This window comes from Syngnathus acus, chromosome 12 (genome assembly GCF_901709675.1).
Source record: "Syngnathus acus chromosome 12, fSynAcu1.2, whole genome shotgun sequence".
Taxonomy (NCBI): Eukaryota; Metazoa; Chordata; class Actinopteri; order Syngnathiformes; family Syngnathidae; genus Syngnathus; species Syngnathus acus.
This window is the reverse complement of record NC_051097.1, coordinates 7037496-7053929: the sequence shown is the minus strand read 5'-3', so window position 1 is coordinate 7053929 and position 16434 is coordinate 7037496. Positions and strand designations below refer to the sequence as shown.

At 41.1% G+C, this 16434-nt stretch overlaps 1 protein-coding gene and 2 long non-coding RNA genes across 3 annotated transcripts; 2 read left to right on the top strand and 1 right to left on the bottom strand.

Annotated features, from left to right (window-relative positions):
* Positions 1–1038: 1038 nt before the first annotated feature.
* Positions 1039–15769, bottom strand: LOC119131018 (leucine-rich repeat-containing protein 75B-like). The gene is made up of 4 exons (XM_037265079.1): positions 15267–15769; positions 12389–12517; positions 9684–9796; positions 1039–1995 (listed from the first exon to the last, which is right to left on the bottom strand). The coding sequence occupies exons 1-4, from the start codon at positions 15543–15545 to the stop codon at positions 1344–1346; spliced, it is 1173 nt and encodes a 390-aa protein (XP_037120974.1). The 5' UTR covers positions 15546–15769; the 3' UTR covers positions 1039–1343.
* Positions 8273–9674, top strand: LOC119131038. Its single transcript, XR_005099575.1, has 3 exons — positions 8273–8346; positions 9112–9208; positions 9326–9674. It is a non-coding gene; the product is annotated as an uncharacterized LOC119131038 (long non-coding RNA).
* On the top strand, positions 9791–15390 carry LOC119131037. The gene is made up of 3 exons (XR_005099574.1): positions 9791–11079; positions 11454–11752; positions 15276–15390. It is a non-coding gene; the product is annotated as an uncharacterized LOC119131037 (long non-coding RNA).
* Positions 15770–16434: the final 665 nt, after the last annotated feature.

The window sequence follows — 16434 nt, the reverse complement described above, 5'->3', positions numbered from 1 at the left end:
TCTCATCAATATATAGGTGATTGTGTTGTATTTAAAAACATATGTATAATGGTTATTGTATTTAAAAGGAATGCATATTTACCCATTATTTTTATATTTTTAATGTCTTTACATTGCACTAGTTTTACTTGCCGTCGGCGAGTCAATCAGAGTCAAGGATAAGAAAGAGAGAAGGAGAATAAAGAGAGAGGGAGCGAGAGGCAAAAAGTGGATGTTCAGTGGATGTTCAGTGGAAAAGTGATTATAAATTGTGAAAAATGCTTGTTAAGGACGTTCTTGGAGTAACACTTTAAGTAGCACGGACTGCAGAGCGCTCGTATCGACCGACGGCTAGTTAAACCCCAATTTATTTTAAAACTCAAACTATTTTAATGCCTCTTGGTGTCTGTCTATTTACTCTAAGTTACAGAAATAAAGTGTTTTCTAAATTTAGTAATTGGGACATATTTATTTTAAACCTCAACCAAAACGAAACGAATTTGGGGTCGTTATCAGATGGGCTACACATCTTTAAAGTTCAAAACTGTGAGGCAGATTACATCAAATATCCTGCTGCCACTGTTTGGGCCATTAATACAGTTTGAACTCAAATGGAATGACAATGCTGTTTTTTTGCTTACCTCCTATCTAGAAAAGGTGCAACTATTCTACCCTGTTCTCTATTGGTTCATGAAAACGGTTGAGTGTAAAAATATTTTAAAATAGTGTTGACTCCCTGTTTCATTTTAAAAGCTCTCCACTTAAGAGATATGCAGTAAATATGAGAATGAAAAGCAGTATTTTGGTCCCACAATATCCAATGATCAGTCAGGAATGGATTGTGTAAACTTATTAAAGGTATTGAAGAACAGTTAGTTACGTGATCTAGTTTGTTTTTTGGGGGATGCAAAGAAATCCTTTCCCAACTGGCAATGTCAGGAACAAGGAATGATTCCTATACTGACTTTGTAAACATATCCTCATTGACTACTAAGGTGCCCTTGTGCAAGGCACTTAACTGCCCATCCTTTTGGTCAGTCAGTAAGAGACTCAGTCATGATTTCATAAGTCGGGGTCCTTCAAAAAAAACGAATTCCCGGGGATCTCCTTGGATAAAGGGTCAAAGTTTTTGGCAATAAATGATGGAATATTTTTAACAACCACGCGTGTCATAGCTTTGGGTCCGTCAGATATCCTGAATTAATTGTGCCGTATTACACAAACATTTAAGTTTCCGAGCTCCCCGCCATAAGTTACCATAAGCACTGTGGAACTTTGTCTGGATGTAAGGAGATAAATTAGCCCATAAATACATTGTCGTGTTGGAAGCATCCAGAGAGACAACATTACACTTTATTTTTAGCTCAAGAGACGAGACTAACAGCCAGGAAACTCGGGCAAGTCTTTTCTTGAACACCTCCCACAGCTTGCCACTGCACATTCTTGGACGTTCTCTCCTCCGTAAAGCCCCAAGCTTGAAGCTCTAGCCTGTCGTCATCTTCGTCTCGCTCGTCCTCACCTTCGTCGCCCTCCTCGTACATGCTGGTCTCCTCTACGGAGGTTTCCATGTTGGGAAGGTAGCCGCTTAAGGTCTTTGCTTCGTTGTACTCGTAGATGGTAGGCAGGCTGCTGCGTAAACCGAAACGGCGGCGCAGGGCCACCAGCAGCGGCTGCGGCACGGTGAAGATGTCCACGTTGTTGCCCAGGTCGATCCACGCCAAGCTGGGGAACTTCTTAGGGTCTTTAACCGCCTCCATCAAGTCTTTCAGGACGGCTACTGTCAGACGGTTGCCGTTGGCGGCGAGCGTGCTCAGCTTGGGAAGACCGCTGAGGGCCGGCAGGAGCAGTCGCAAGCTGTCATCCTGAAGCCCGGTGAAGCTCAAGTCCACAGCAGACACTGCGTCGCTGGCACCCTGCAGGTACAAGGCCACGCGGTGGACGTCTCTTCCCGAAAGTGGGATGCCGGAGAGGTTGACCACATCGCCGGACAGTTTTTTCTTCAGGGTGGTCTTCAGACTATAAGGAGAGAAAAATCAAATTGAACTACCTTGTGCTTATTTCAAAGGGTTTATGGAAGGCCTGCCACACTGTCACACTGGACTGCAGGAATTGAAAAGTCTGCAAAAAAAACAAGGAACCCGCAAGCTCTGCGAGAGCGTAACAAGCGCTGCGATCAATAAAGTAATGAGAGGAATTAGCATTTGAATATGTCTCCGTCTCGAGTAATGACTTTAGTCTGCTGGGTGTGGATGTCATTTCTGTGCAGGAATAAAAAAAAAAGGTGAAATCAAAGACGGACAAATGACCCAAATGGACTTGCAGAGTGGACTACAAGATAAACAAGGTACTTAACATGTATGTTATATTTGGTTTTGTCGAGGTTTCGTTTTGACCTCAGGGACTCGTGTCTCTGAAAATTGACATTCAAAGAGATTCGAAGATCCGCTGGGATTCGCCGGAGGCCTTGACTTTTTATAGCAACTACAAAACAACAACACAGATTGTCGAAGGCTCTTTTAAAAAAAGAAAAAAAACAAAAACATATTTTGTCTACCGGCTAAAGTTTCTTGCTAATTAGCTCGCATGTGTCCCCCTGGACATCTCCCCGCTCGCTAATTTGCAATATATGTCCGTCACCCGAATGTTTTTCTTGAATGGCACATTAAAAAATAATCTCATTTGGCCTCCCAACCCTTAAGTAATTTTTATAGATGACTTTATTCATAAGAGCCTTTTGCTGCCTGTGGTTCATTCAGCTATTCATCAAACGTTCGAGCGCTACAGTTAATGACTATGATAAATGAGTGTGTTTGCTCGGCTGGTGCATTATATTCCAATTTGTTGATTTGTAGCATGCAAGGGAATAAGAAGAAAAAAAAGGAAATATAGGAGCTAAATGGATGGAGTTTTGACTGTACCTAAATGTGGATCTACTGAGTAGGAGCATCAAGTATAATTGGTTAAATTGAAAAGGTCCAGTTTAGAAAATGTTTGTATTGATGAGTAATTCCAAGTGTTAGCAATGTATTTGTAGTGGGCGTTTGCTCTGCGAGAGGCCCTCCCACCTGTTTGTCTGTGGAATTGATATCCTGCGCAACCAACAAAGTCAGGCAAGGTTTGTACATTGACTGAGAGTGAGTGGGTGGCGAGGCTTCGGGTGTCTTGGGCTGCATTTTTAATGAGACAGAGAAAAGATGACTCCAGACTTAGCTTCCAAGCGCCACTGCCTAAGGGCTGCGTGGCCGCAGTTCCAACCCACAAGCTGCTCATTTGGCCGCGAGCCCGCCTGGCCAACGATTTGCATTTTCAGACGACAGGCTACGATCTATTATGATAACATAGCAAAAAGCAAACAAAACAAAAAATGATGTGGGAATTAAATAATTATCTTTGTTTATTAACTTGTGTCATCACACTGAGGAAAAAAAAAAAGCAGACACGCCATGAAAACGTGTCAACGGTTTTGCTAACGCCGAACAAAAATATGCTAAATTGGTGCTTTTTTTCGGTGTCTATCTTTTATTCAAATTCGAATTTTAGAATGCATGTGGTTTAGAGCCTGGCAAGACAACCAATATGCCAAACATAATATTATTTATTAGCGTGACAATTTTTTTCAATTCATTTAATTAATCAATGAAATTAATAAAGTACAGTTAAGTACAGATAGCTGAAAATATACTGAAGCACACTAATTAAAAATGTGTACTTTGTTTACACCCCCCCACAAACACACACAACCAGTAAACTAAACGAAAAAAAAAAAGACATTAGGTGTGCCGCATGGAGCCAGGGAAGTGCATTTATTGACATGGCAGCCAGCGAACTGACAACAGTACCGGAATCTAATAAGCACCAAGTCTCGTGTGTCAAACTATCGTCTGCTTACATAAGGCTAGAGCAGACAGTCTAATTGCTTTTCATAGCCCGACTTTCCTCCGGGACGTTGTTAACTTTCACGTACGGAGCAAGGGTGCTCGCTGTTGTGTGCTTATGTAAAGGCCAGAGGTGGCAAAGGAAGCGTCTGGGGCTTTTTTGTGATATTGAAATAGAATGCAAGCAGGAAGGGAACGGGCACGCTGTAAAAGCCAGAGTGGAGACTCATGAAGCTTTGTTTTTATGGGCTGAGTTGCTGGAGAGACTCACGTCGTCATTATAGCAGACCAACCTGGAGTGCCTTGTTTTGTCTTTCGAGGCTCTCATGGGTAAACAATGGCAAATATATTGCGTGATACGAGATACTTTGATGCCTCCTTATCAGCAGTATATTTGTTTTGAACTTGAAAGGTCACAATGAACAATAATGATATATCTGGAATGCTGTTAATCATTTTCTTCACTGCTGGGGATAAGGACTGGGCTGGCCTACAAATAGTGAAAATTCTCATTTAATGGATGCCCATTGTAAATACTTTTAAAAGATTTGAAAAATAAAAAAAAATAGGGATATCCCTCCTATTTTTTTCTACTTAACAGGGGATGGCTCCCAATTTATTTGTGTTTTTTTAAATATTAAAAAATATGTTAAGCTAAGAAGTATGTTTTTGGAATGCGCAAATTGAAAGTTATATAAAAAAAAAACTTTTTCTTTTTCAGAAGGACCAAAAATGCTCCTGTTTCTAAAAATAGGTCAACTCTAGCTCCATCTCTGGCACCGAATCTTTGTCATTTAATTTTACTATTGGGGCGAGGCTGCAGAGAGATTGAAATTGTTAATCAGATGACATTTTCTATTGACACATTACCTTTCCTTGGCACGTGCGTCTTTGATGGATGCGTCCCATGCGGTTCACATATTCCTTCCCCTAACAAGGTAAAAGCGTCTCATTTTTAAATGCCACCATCGATTGACTCTTCTATTCACATGCTTTCTTTTCCCTCGCTTATCTCGAGTCGAGCGTGTGCACCTCGCCAATTAAAAAAACAATTCTAGAATTTTTATTTATTTTTTTAACTTGAAGAATTAGGCAACTCTTGTCCATTGCGTCAGTTGAAAGCATGCCGCCGAAGAAACTTGTCATGGATGTCCTCCCACGCAGACTATAAGTTCCCCTTCATTTACTCTCATGAATGAGTAATATAGAAAGAGAGACAAGAGCAACTGTTTGCAGTTCTTCATTTCCTCACTTACTTTCACTGCTTTCACTTGTGTACCCTTTAGTCCATTTAATCTAACTCTCGTTGGTTTTCCATCTTGGTACACTATTTATTTATTTACATTTAGTTGGGTTTGTGTGCATGTTAGTGAGTGTTATTTGCCCTATGGCAAGTTTGCTTCAACAAAAATGTGAGTATGTTGTAATTTATATTCCAAGATAATTTCGCAGAAGGAGGGGATGAGTTGGCGACCTTCTAGGAACCGAGGCCCTGTTAACTTGTTTTACAAAAGCTGGAGGCAGTTTAAGACAAAGCAACACAATTAGCTGAAGATCATTCTTTAAATAGCGTTGAACCCTGAAAAGCAGCAAAGCTCAGGGACACGAGTCAAAACGACTCATATTATGAAATTGTAGCTCGGAGCACCGAAACCCGTTTACTGCTTGACAAAATAATAATTTTTGAGGTTATAAAAACTCATTTGGCTCAATTTAAAAAATTTAAGAAAATAAAAAAACAGTCTGTAAATCACACAGTAAACCCACCTCGATTGCGCAATAAGTGAAATCTCATTATAGTAAATTGCAAAAAAAAAAAAAAAGTGTTATCCATTGCCAGGAATCAAACGCATTTATTTTCATTTCTCCGCTTTCCTTTGTATTATTGCATTGATTGTCTTCCTCTATTCCCTTACTGGGGGGGCTTTTTCCCTCGCTTAGTGTAAAGAGTCCATTTTGTTCGTCTGTTGCCACACAGAGCAGTGCTGCGGTTGGAGCTTAAGCTCTGGGGAAAGGCGCTGTCAAACTCAAAGATAGAGGAGGAGGAGGTGGAATCACTGCAAGGTTGCTGATTAGAGCTATTCACTCACCCACCCTGCGGGTTTTTTTTCTCTTTCTTGACACATTCAGAATCCCTGAAGAATATGCACCATTTATAGAGAAATTAAAACACATTTGCTAAAAATGAGAGATTTATCTAAAAATACGATTTGAAGCCGTCATCTTGTTTTGAATGAAACTAAGCTTAAAAGCCAACAACAAGATTTTTTTTTTACTCGCCCAGTTTTTGCTTTGGTGGCATTAATTGCATAGCAAATGTGACTTTCAAAATGTATTATCTAGCTAATTTCATTTTTCTCCACCACTGCACTATTTCACATTTGCTGATATTGCTGCCTCCCTGGAGGTACGTTTAATGTTTTTGCAATAGGTGTAGAATTTTGCATGACTCAAGCTCATATTCCAATCATTCTAAAATATTATTGCTCTTCGAGCACTTTTTGAGATTGGACTCTGATTGTAGAGACAATTTCACGCCTTGTTTTGACTGCGGGGGACATCGTTGACGGCGCAGCTTCACAGCAGCGACATTTGTGACACCGCTGGAGAAATTAGAGTGGCTTCACAAAGACGACTTAACCTCATTTGTCTCGAATCAGCGTTATAGCTGAGCAATGGAGAAAAGTGTGGCAATTACGTTGCCTTTTTTGTCTCGGAGCAGAACGCATTACTCAGCCGGTGGGCTTCGGCAACAAGCTTGGAGCTTTGTGCGCTCTGATGATAAGAGTGAGAAGAGTCACGGTTGTGACAGATGTTTGGGCAGGTGTCACCCGGCGTGGGTGAGCGATAGCTACCGGAATTGTTCCCGCAAGCTGCTTCCTCTCAAGGCCTGCACTTTGTAAAATGAGTAGAAGTCTAAGTGGAAGGTACTCCATGCTCGCGGTGGAACGACTAAAGATTTTTCGTAGTCGATTGTAACTCAATCAGATCTTTGATGTTTTTCAACACAGTATAGCAATCTCCAACTTGTTTCCATTTGAAAATATGTATTCTCCTCACATTTTGTTTTGAGGGGGAAAAAAAGCATTTTTTTTCGGTTGAGAGGATACTTCATGAAACAAGTATGATTGAGGAAGCTCAGAAGATGATTCAATTTGAACTCAAGGGTTATCTGAAAATGTAGAACTGCAACATGGAAGGTTTGCAGCTCAAAGACATAAGTCTCTGGATTCCCAGATGCTTGGACTAAAAGAGAAGTAGCACAAGGCTGTAAAAGTACAGACAGCCTTCTGACTAACTGCCAGACAAATAACTTCCAGTTCTACACACAAAGCCGTGACTCGGATTATTTCACTGTGATGGTGAGCATTAAAATTCATCTTTGCTTGGAGGCTTAGGAATTCTGAATCATCCCCGAGCAGACATTAGAGAACATTTCAGCATCATTGCAGTAGACATCACTCCTGGAGGGAAGTCCTGAACCGGATTCTCCTTGGATTTCTCTTATCGTGAGGATCTCAATTTGCTTTAGCTCTGGGGAGGATCATTGACTCCAAGCTTAAATGAAATCTTACATCCTTGTTCATGATCTTTAATCCCTCTGCAGCAATATTGTCTTGCCACTTCACTCCTCTGAAGTCTTTACAGCAGAAATCACCAGTTAAACATCGGAGATGGTGTTTATTATTTTCTTCTGGCCTTCTGGCAAATTTGTGTGTACAAAGTATTTGAGGAATCCGAACTGTACGCTGAGTCAACACGTCGACTTTTGATAAGCCTGTATGGTCGGCACCCGAAGCGGGGTTACACTCTGTCGGAGCTGCAAAGCAGATATGTTCAAAGTCACATGTTTGATCTTCCTCCGGGAGTATTTCTCAACACCGCACCCCCCAACTAGCAAGCCGAGAGACTGAACAAAAAAATTAATTTAGCATATTGGTGAGCTGTAGTTTTAATTGTTTATTATTATTATTATTTTTATTTTCATTATTATTATTATTATTATTCACTGCCTTACACCTACCTCGAGAGTATCAAATGAAACAAAAGATAACCTTTTTCTCGATGAAGATCACTGTAGCCCCTTTTGTACTGTATTTAGAGCTGTGCATCTCAATGCTGGTTTCATAACAGTTCCTTGACATAGTAAAACAGCCCCTCCAAGATATACAGTTACATAAGGCAAACTGTTTTCTGTGCGCTCTGTCGCAGTGCTTCTTGCTCACGAGCATCCAGTTTGTCACGTGGAATCAAATCATCGGTGGATTGGTACATTCGCCCGGCGAGCACTTCATAATAATAGCACACTTTGCGTAAAGAGGTCACTGGAATAGTAACTGTTTCATATGCAGTTTCATGCGCTTGAGATATATTGTTTTTCTTGTATTCCTTTTCTATGTGTCACAGGTGTGTTTTGCATGACAAACAAATGTCTCCTCATGACGCTGTGTTGCAGCCCATGAGAGACGTGTGACAGAGTAGCTCATCGCCGGTAATGGTTTACTGCACTCATTAGTCCTTTCTTGTCTCATTACAACTGCAACTCAGCTGCAGTAAAATAATATGCAACACTGAAAGAGTTTTGTTTGTTTGTTTGTTTTTGGGCTGACTGTTCTCACTGCTGTGACATTAACATTGCTGATTTTATTTATTCACTTTGCATGAATTAAGTGAGTCATCTAGGATGTCAAATACAGCGTAGCCCTGGGGCTGCGCCACTTAACATGTACAATGGTGGAAGGCTTCATCCAGCCATCTGCCAAGAGGTTTGTTTTCTAACCCGGGAAATTATTCAGGAGGATGCTGGGAGGAGTATTCAATCACTGTGCTTGTGAATCCTGCCAATCCTGTGATCCTAAAGCCTGAATTTAAATTTCAACTAAGACGGCACAAAAACCTCAAACTCATTAATCATCCTGTTGAATTGAATGTTGAATTATTAACACATTGACAGTAAAATACATTTTACTTTAAACATTTCAACTTCACCTAAAAAAACAAAAAATCACATTCAAACCATCAAAAATATACTTCCATGTTTTTTTATTTAGCTGACGTCATGTTCTTTAACGCAGGTTCAATAGCACCTCTGCTGGTGGCAGCCCAATAGTCCACTCATCAAATTGCTAGTAATTAATCAACTATTCACTGGTTACTTGGCCATCAATCAATTATTTTGCTCACCCTTATGAAATAACATGGCATTTCAGTACGGTCAAAATCATATAAACCGCTTCCTGTCTTTTTTTTTAATGAGTCTTCCTGTTCGAACCGCTGCGAGAGGAGCAGAGCTCGCTAATGAGCTCATCGTTTGCAAACGCGGCAAAACGAAGGCTGGCGTGAAAGACCTCAAGGTACTTGCAACAATCTGTTTTCTTCTGCAAACAATTGGCTGATGTTCACAGTGTATGTGTGTGATGTTTTAACTTAAATCCTTTTTATTTTTTTTCTTAAAACATGTTCGGTATTAGACCATGTCAGCCAACGCTAGAGATCCTGTGATCCTTAGTGATTGCCAATCAGAGGTGTGCGACGCTGGAATTTCTCTTGGATCAGAAATGACTCCAGACGGTGCCTGCAGCTTTTAAAAATCTAAAAATCAACATGGTGAAATCACTAATGCCAATATTAACGAGAACTGGCAATGCAAACATTGCTTGAGGTGACAAAACAGGAAGGTAAGGAGCATTTCTCCAAACCTAAGTCAGATTAGTATTTTAGAGAGGCATTAAGGAGGATTTATGTATGAGTTGCATTGATGTTTATGGCAAGGATGTTCCCACTTGCGTCTGAAGAGTGATAATGCGGCAGAGACGATGGCACACTTACCAGGCCTGAGACTTCCTCCTGGGAACGCTTTGTCTCGTCCACTTGGAGTGAGGAGTCAGGTGGTAAATCAGCTGGCGGCAGATCTTGTTGGTCGACTTGAGGGAGTCAGTCTCCTGCAGCGAGCGGTACAACACGCGTGTTGAATAGCAAGTAGAAAATCTCAATAAAACGAAGCGTTCGGGAATGACTACACGTCGGACGTTTGAAGGAGGAGGGCTAGCGAATATGCTTGTTGTAACCCTAACCAACTTTTACATTAGGTAAAATATGATGAAGCACTTTCCTCTAGTTTGGGTAACTAATGGAGACTGTTTCTATTATTTTTTTTATTTTTTTATTTAAATTGATTGGTTTATTTATTATAATCTTCTCTTTTTTCCTCCCGGCAACATAAAGCTAGTGGTCCGACACTGCCACCTCCTCCTTCTTTGTCTTTTCCCTTTCTCTGTCACTATAAATGGAATAGGTTGCACCGAGCTGGGCAAATCTAATTAATGGTACAACAACAACAACAACAAGAAAGAAGCAGTGTGGCAAAGAGAGTGTGAGGTAGGGGTAAGAAAAGACAAAGCAATTTAGTACCTTAAGGCAATGAACCGTTTCAGCTGCCAATTTGTTTCTCGGCTGACAAACAAACATGCCTTTCACTTCAAAACAGTCGACACTACCATTTTCAGCCACACAGCCTCACTAAACTGATGAATGTACATATATGCTTTGTAACAATAGATTCAGTTCGGCAAATGCTAAACACATGCTACATTATTTATCCAGTCATAGAATTCAAAGCGCCTTCATTTTACCTGAGCTGGCAGTGTTATTGAGAAGCGCTTTGGCTGATAGTAAATAGCCCAGAATAAGATTCAAATCGTTTAATGCCACACATGATATTCATTGTCAAACATAAAACAGTTCCTTAACAAACACCGACTGCTGTAGTTTTGCTTTGGGCAGAGTCTGCTTAGTCTACTAACATGCAAAGCCATTGACGTACAAACAATTAGCACTAATTTGTGGAATCCTGTGTTTGAACACAAACAATAGAATAACAAGTAAATTGGTTGTACCATAGTCCCAGGCATATCTTCTCACACACTGTTTAACTTTTTTTTTATCTTTTTATCTTATCCTTTGTTTTCATAAAGCTTAATAAAGGAACCACTGTGTGTCATTGCAAACATGTCAGTGCCAGATTACTATAGCAGCAGCTGCCTATCTCAAATGAGTAGCCAAGCTTTCCTAAGGTTGGTCACGTCCACCACGACTGGTTCCAGCCAGTCAAGAAGGGAAGGCTGCTGCCAATGTCGAACTATCCCACTTTTCCTTGTGGGCCTCCCAACGTAAACAGTGATAAGATTAGAATTGCTCACTGGTCATCATTATTCGCGGGGACTTGGTGAGTAAAAATGAGCTTCTGGCGAGTTCATCTTTAGGCAGCCCAGCTATCTTTTCTGAAACTCACAGTAAAAGCTGCAAGGTCTGTTCTGTGAGTTACTGCCGCTCAGTTTATTTAGCGTCTTCCACTTCTTAGCAGCTTTATAGAGGGAAGTTTCTTATTTGTATGCCAGTGGTGAGTTTGGGTGCCGCGACTTGAATTCATCAAGAGTTATAATGCATGAACAGCTACAGTGAATTACAAATACCATTTTAGAGTTAGATTTTCAGGGGGGAATAAATGATTTTCTAAAGTTCACTTTTCAGTGTTTTTGTGAAGACAGGAAAGCCAGTACAGTACAACAACGTATAACCTTGATTTTGGTGTGTTCGCAGATGAGCGCAAGGAGGGCTGCGTCACTGTGGGAGTGGTCACACGCAAGACTTCGTCCATCTATGGATTTTCAAAATACATCCACAAGGAGACATGGGCGAATTGTATTGATCTTATGTTTTTCAGACTGTCTCACCACAAAGAGCGAGAGAAGTGTAGCCTGAGCACCAGGTTCGCCAGTTTGATCCAACGGCCTGCCCACGCCGATCAAATAGAAGACAATCCCACGCTCCTGAGGGTCCCCGAACCCCCCGCGATTGACCTTTTTCACCATTGAATGGAAAGAGCGCATGAGCAGCAGGTAAACTAATCTCTCTTTGAGAGCAAGATTTTTTTTTTTTTGCCCAGAGGGAGAAATAAAACAATGAAAGCACTTCAGGGTTTGAACTGAAACTTTAAGGCTGCATGATAAACTTTGGATGGCGTGGATAGGGCTGAGCCCAAATCGTAAACAAATATTGATAAGTGATGCTCCAAAAAGGTTTTCTAATTGCCAAAAGTTGAAACTGTAAATATATCATAAAGCAATTTTAACATCATTCCAAATTCATTTTATAACCTTACCCTTAAAAATAATCGGCTTGATTTGATTGTAAGATAATTCTGATGTTAACTCTCCACTAACAACTAAATTTAGTTCTGCCTATTGTTTGATAAAAACATCCACTTTGAGTCCCGTTTTCAATTTTCAAAACACGTCATCCAAACAAAAGACAGTGTTTTGATCAATAATGCAAATGACGCTCCCGGTTCCTTTCACTCTTTTAATTTAATTGGCCCCTAATGGATGTAACCTTCAGAATTCTTCCAGACAAGCTACCACTTGCCCTTTTACACACAGTTTCCATCGACTCGTCAAAAATTTATCATCTGAAAAACTGCCTTGAAATATCCTGCCTCGATTTGACAATAAAACTTTTAAGTCCCGGATACTCACCCTCTTCGGACACTGCAGGTCTCGGGCCAGACTTAGCAGCAGCTCGTGTGAGATGGGGTCCACCAGGTTGAGAAAAGCCGCATTCTTGTACAAAATGTCACTGAGCGACGTTCCCTGGAGCCCCAAATCCTGGAAGGAAAAGAATGTTCAAAAAGTAGCTCCTTGTGAAAGACTAATCTTGGCAAGTGTAATAATCATGATCAGGACTGATAAGGTAGTAGCTCTCTACGCCTTCAAGTTCCCCTAACACGAATCAATAAAGCTCGGCGTTATCTGTAAAAGCTGACGTATGTTGAAATGGGGAACATGGAAGGCTTGTAGCTTGATGAATTGAGTTTTCACAAAAAAGTCTATGTACTTAAAGGACGTTGTGTAAAACACAGTCTGTGTTACTTAAGAATATTTAATAGTCAAGATTTTTTTATTTACTTAATGTGTACCCTTGAAGACCATCTTTGCAAATAGTCTAATAATGTACTGTACACTGTAATGCAAGCTGGGGGGGTTCGAGGTTATGTAATGCTCTCCACGCTCTGACAGACCCAACCCTTGGAGGAGGAAAACTCCCATCAGCATTTTCTCCTCCTCCGGCTTCTGACTTGATTTATTACACTGGAGCTCAATGGGAGTCCCCGATGCTGGGCTTTCCTCCAAGCCAGCTCGCCCTGCACTACGCATTGTGGAGACAAAGTCGATGCAGCTACAACGTACGGCTCTAATTCCAAGGATGAATCTGGCTACTTCCCAACTGGAAAAACATCAAATCATTTCCATTTGTCCACATCTCTGTTTTGGTAATGGACTCAGATCGGATTGGGTAACGCCCCTTTGAATGCTGGCCATGTCATTTGACATTGCCTCTTCCCACTCGTGGGCTTCATTAGAATCCAGTTAGATACGGCGCCAAGCGAGACCGATGCAGGCCGGTGTTTACTTTGAATACGTGTTAGGCGATGCCACATCTTCCTCGGGTTTTAAATCAAAAGAACAACCAAGAGTTGGTGCAGATCCAATAATAATGCCTCTACAGAAATTCAAACAAAAGTTATGTATGTGAGCGAGGTTTTATTGTGATTGACTGGCAACCAGTTCAGGGTGAACGTCACTTTTTTCACAATGTCATCTTGGGTTAGTTAGAGACTAAATTGCCCACAGTTGTAAATGTGAGAGTGAAGCCAGCCATCCATAAAGTTCTTTGTAAATCATTGTCAAACAGTTGTTGCGTTTAATTCAACACCCTCTTGACGTCTTTTGTGTCCCTATTACTCATTTATGAAAATAAGTGTGGTGCAATTGGTTAAACTGTAGAATAGTGGTAATTAAAGGACACCGTGTGTTATGGGAGCCAACCTCATATGGTACACTAAGGATGAATGATTTTCAAAAGTGACTTAATTGCATTTTTTTCCCTCTTAATATTGTCATTGTGATTTAATATACCGCAATTGGAGTTGATGACTTACTAAACACGTTGACTTGCAGTCTTTGAAGCGTTCACTGTGATAACTTCACAAAGTGTGGCCTAAGAAAGTCACAAATCAAATTACAAAAATAATGCAAACAAATGTTGCTTCACCTGACAAAGATTACTGAGGTTACTTTCCTATTGGACGGGACTTTGGCGCCACCCGGTGGCATGGTAGAGTGTGTTCTACTCATACAAATGTAAAAAACAAAGACAGGGAGAGCCTGGGATAAAAGGGTCCTTCATCTTAAGTGACTCACTGCGTAAATGCTGCTAATGTGCGCCGACGTACGCATCGGTCAAAAAGTCTTACAGGAAGTTTAGCATGAGTCACATCCTTTCAACTTTATGCAAATATCAACTTTAAGACATCTGTTCATTGTTCCATGCTTTCACTGTATGGTGGATGTATGCCACATCAGCTACAGATGGGCCGGAAGTTACTTTCAGGTTGTTGTTTTTTTTTCTCTCCGCCTTCTGACTAACGACGGGGGAGTTCTCTTGATCAGAAGTGCTCCCGTCAGAGCATCCTGACTGTTCCCTGTCTTTGATCAGTGTGAAGCTACCAAGAGGAAGTGGAAAGCTAAAGCTGAGCTCTAAAAACGGCGCTCACTCTCGAGTTGGGGTAAATCCCCTTCCCCGCCTCGAGTGCAGATTAAAAGTGTGGATGGAGGTACACAATTATTGATATCTGATCAATTATTGGCAACCATGTAGATGTGTGGCAAAGACGCGAAGCAGTTCAATCAAGCTATGAGATTTAATCCACATATTCATAAATACAAAAAAACGGGCCTCCTTTAAACTAATGGCCTTTTGAGGAAAAACTGAAAGGTAAGAGTAATGGTCAGTCGTTTTTTAGCTAATTTACATATTCCACATTAATTCAGTGATCCTCATTTGCATTTTCTTCATATCTAGAAATATATGCCAAACCATTACAGATAGTGATATTTTAAGTAATGCATTTTATGTTGTCTCGATTTTAATCTGTTGAATTTAAAGCCTTATTGGACTTCTTTCCGCTCTTTGAATATAAACAAACATGTCTCAGATGCTTTATTCCACCGGAGCCTCAAAACTCATACAAGAATGCTGACCCGCAAAAAAGTCAAGATGAACTCATTTTCCACAATATTAGGTACAGGTAAAAATATCTGCCCTTAGTTTCCTGTGTGAATATCAAGATTTGAGCAAAGCTAAGGAACATTAAATAAGTACAATAAATATTCGACACACTCTGACAGATAGATGTCAACAGAAGTGCAAATGTAACCTCATCTGTTGTTAAATAAAGCCCCCGGGTGCATCCAATGTTGTGTGCGTATGCGCGCAATGACAAACTTGAAAGTGAGAATAAAGTAAGAGAAAGTCGGTACTTTGGTATTTCTAACCCAACACAAATAAACTTGCCTTTCTCAGCAGTTTGAGCACTTCGCCCGCTTGCTCGGACCTGTGTTCCCGGAGATGTCGCTGGATGTCGCGGATCCAAGCCACCCGCTTGACGTACGGGCTGCGGTCGCGTTTGCGCAGCATCGCCGGCAGCTTGTCGGATTTGAGCATCAAGGAGGTAAACAACAGATCCCCGCCGCCTCTTTCGCTTTGTACCGGCGTGACATTCCTCTGCCGCCGTCTCTTGCTCCATTTACTTTCCAAATCGAGACTTCTCTGCCTGCTCAACTTGGAGCCCATCACTTCTGAGAGCGCGCCTTGTTGTTTTTGTTATTGTTACGCGTAAACGAGAACGCAGACGAATCATGACACCAAGTGCGCGCAAACGCATCCATGCTGAGGAAAGTTTGAACGCTGCACATCGCGAGTGTGTGAATGTGAGAGCAGTCTGTGGGTATGGTCGACAACCCCCATCGTGCCCCTTCCTTTCCCTTGCATCCCTCGTGCACGCGCTTTTTGCTCTCAGCCAATCAGAAGAGCGCTTTCTAAACAGCTGCTGGCCTGACCTCTCACAACAAAAGCATCCCCAGAATCACTCGACAGCATTACACGGTGGGCAAAGTTGGACAATATTTTGATGCTGTTCTTTTAATGACCTTGCAAGAATGCAGGGCTGTAACGTGTGCAAAAAAAGAGAATTCCCACTTGCCATCCCACTTTTGACCAACACCTCTGATTCGTTTTTATGTCCCTCTCTCCTCATCTCGAGGTGATTGGTACTTGGTGGATCCCGGTCAGGAGGTGGTGCTTCATTCTGTTATATATACCAAAGGCCAATGTGTGACATGCGTCATCTCATGTGGCGAAGAGTTAATCTTTGTCACAGAGAAGTTAAACCATCTGCGTAGATAAAGCACAAGTCACACCGCTGAATTGAAATTGCTTCTTAATGATTAATTCATGGTCAGTGTGTTCAGCTAGTGGTCTGCCTTTCTCCAGACATGAAGATTTAAACATCTGTATGGGGGACCAAGTGAAAGTTTGCATTTCGAATACTGTACTATACTAATAATACAAAGAAGTACTACTACTCTCAAATACCAATACTAGTAAATAATACAAATGGTCAATCCTACCATAACTACTACGAATATGACCAGTACTACAAATAATATTAATTTTACTGAGA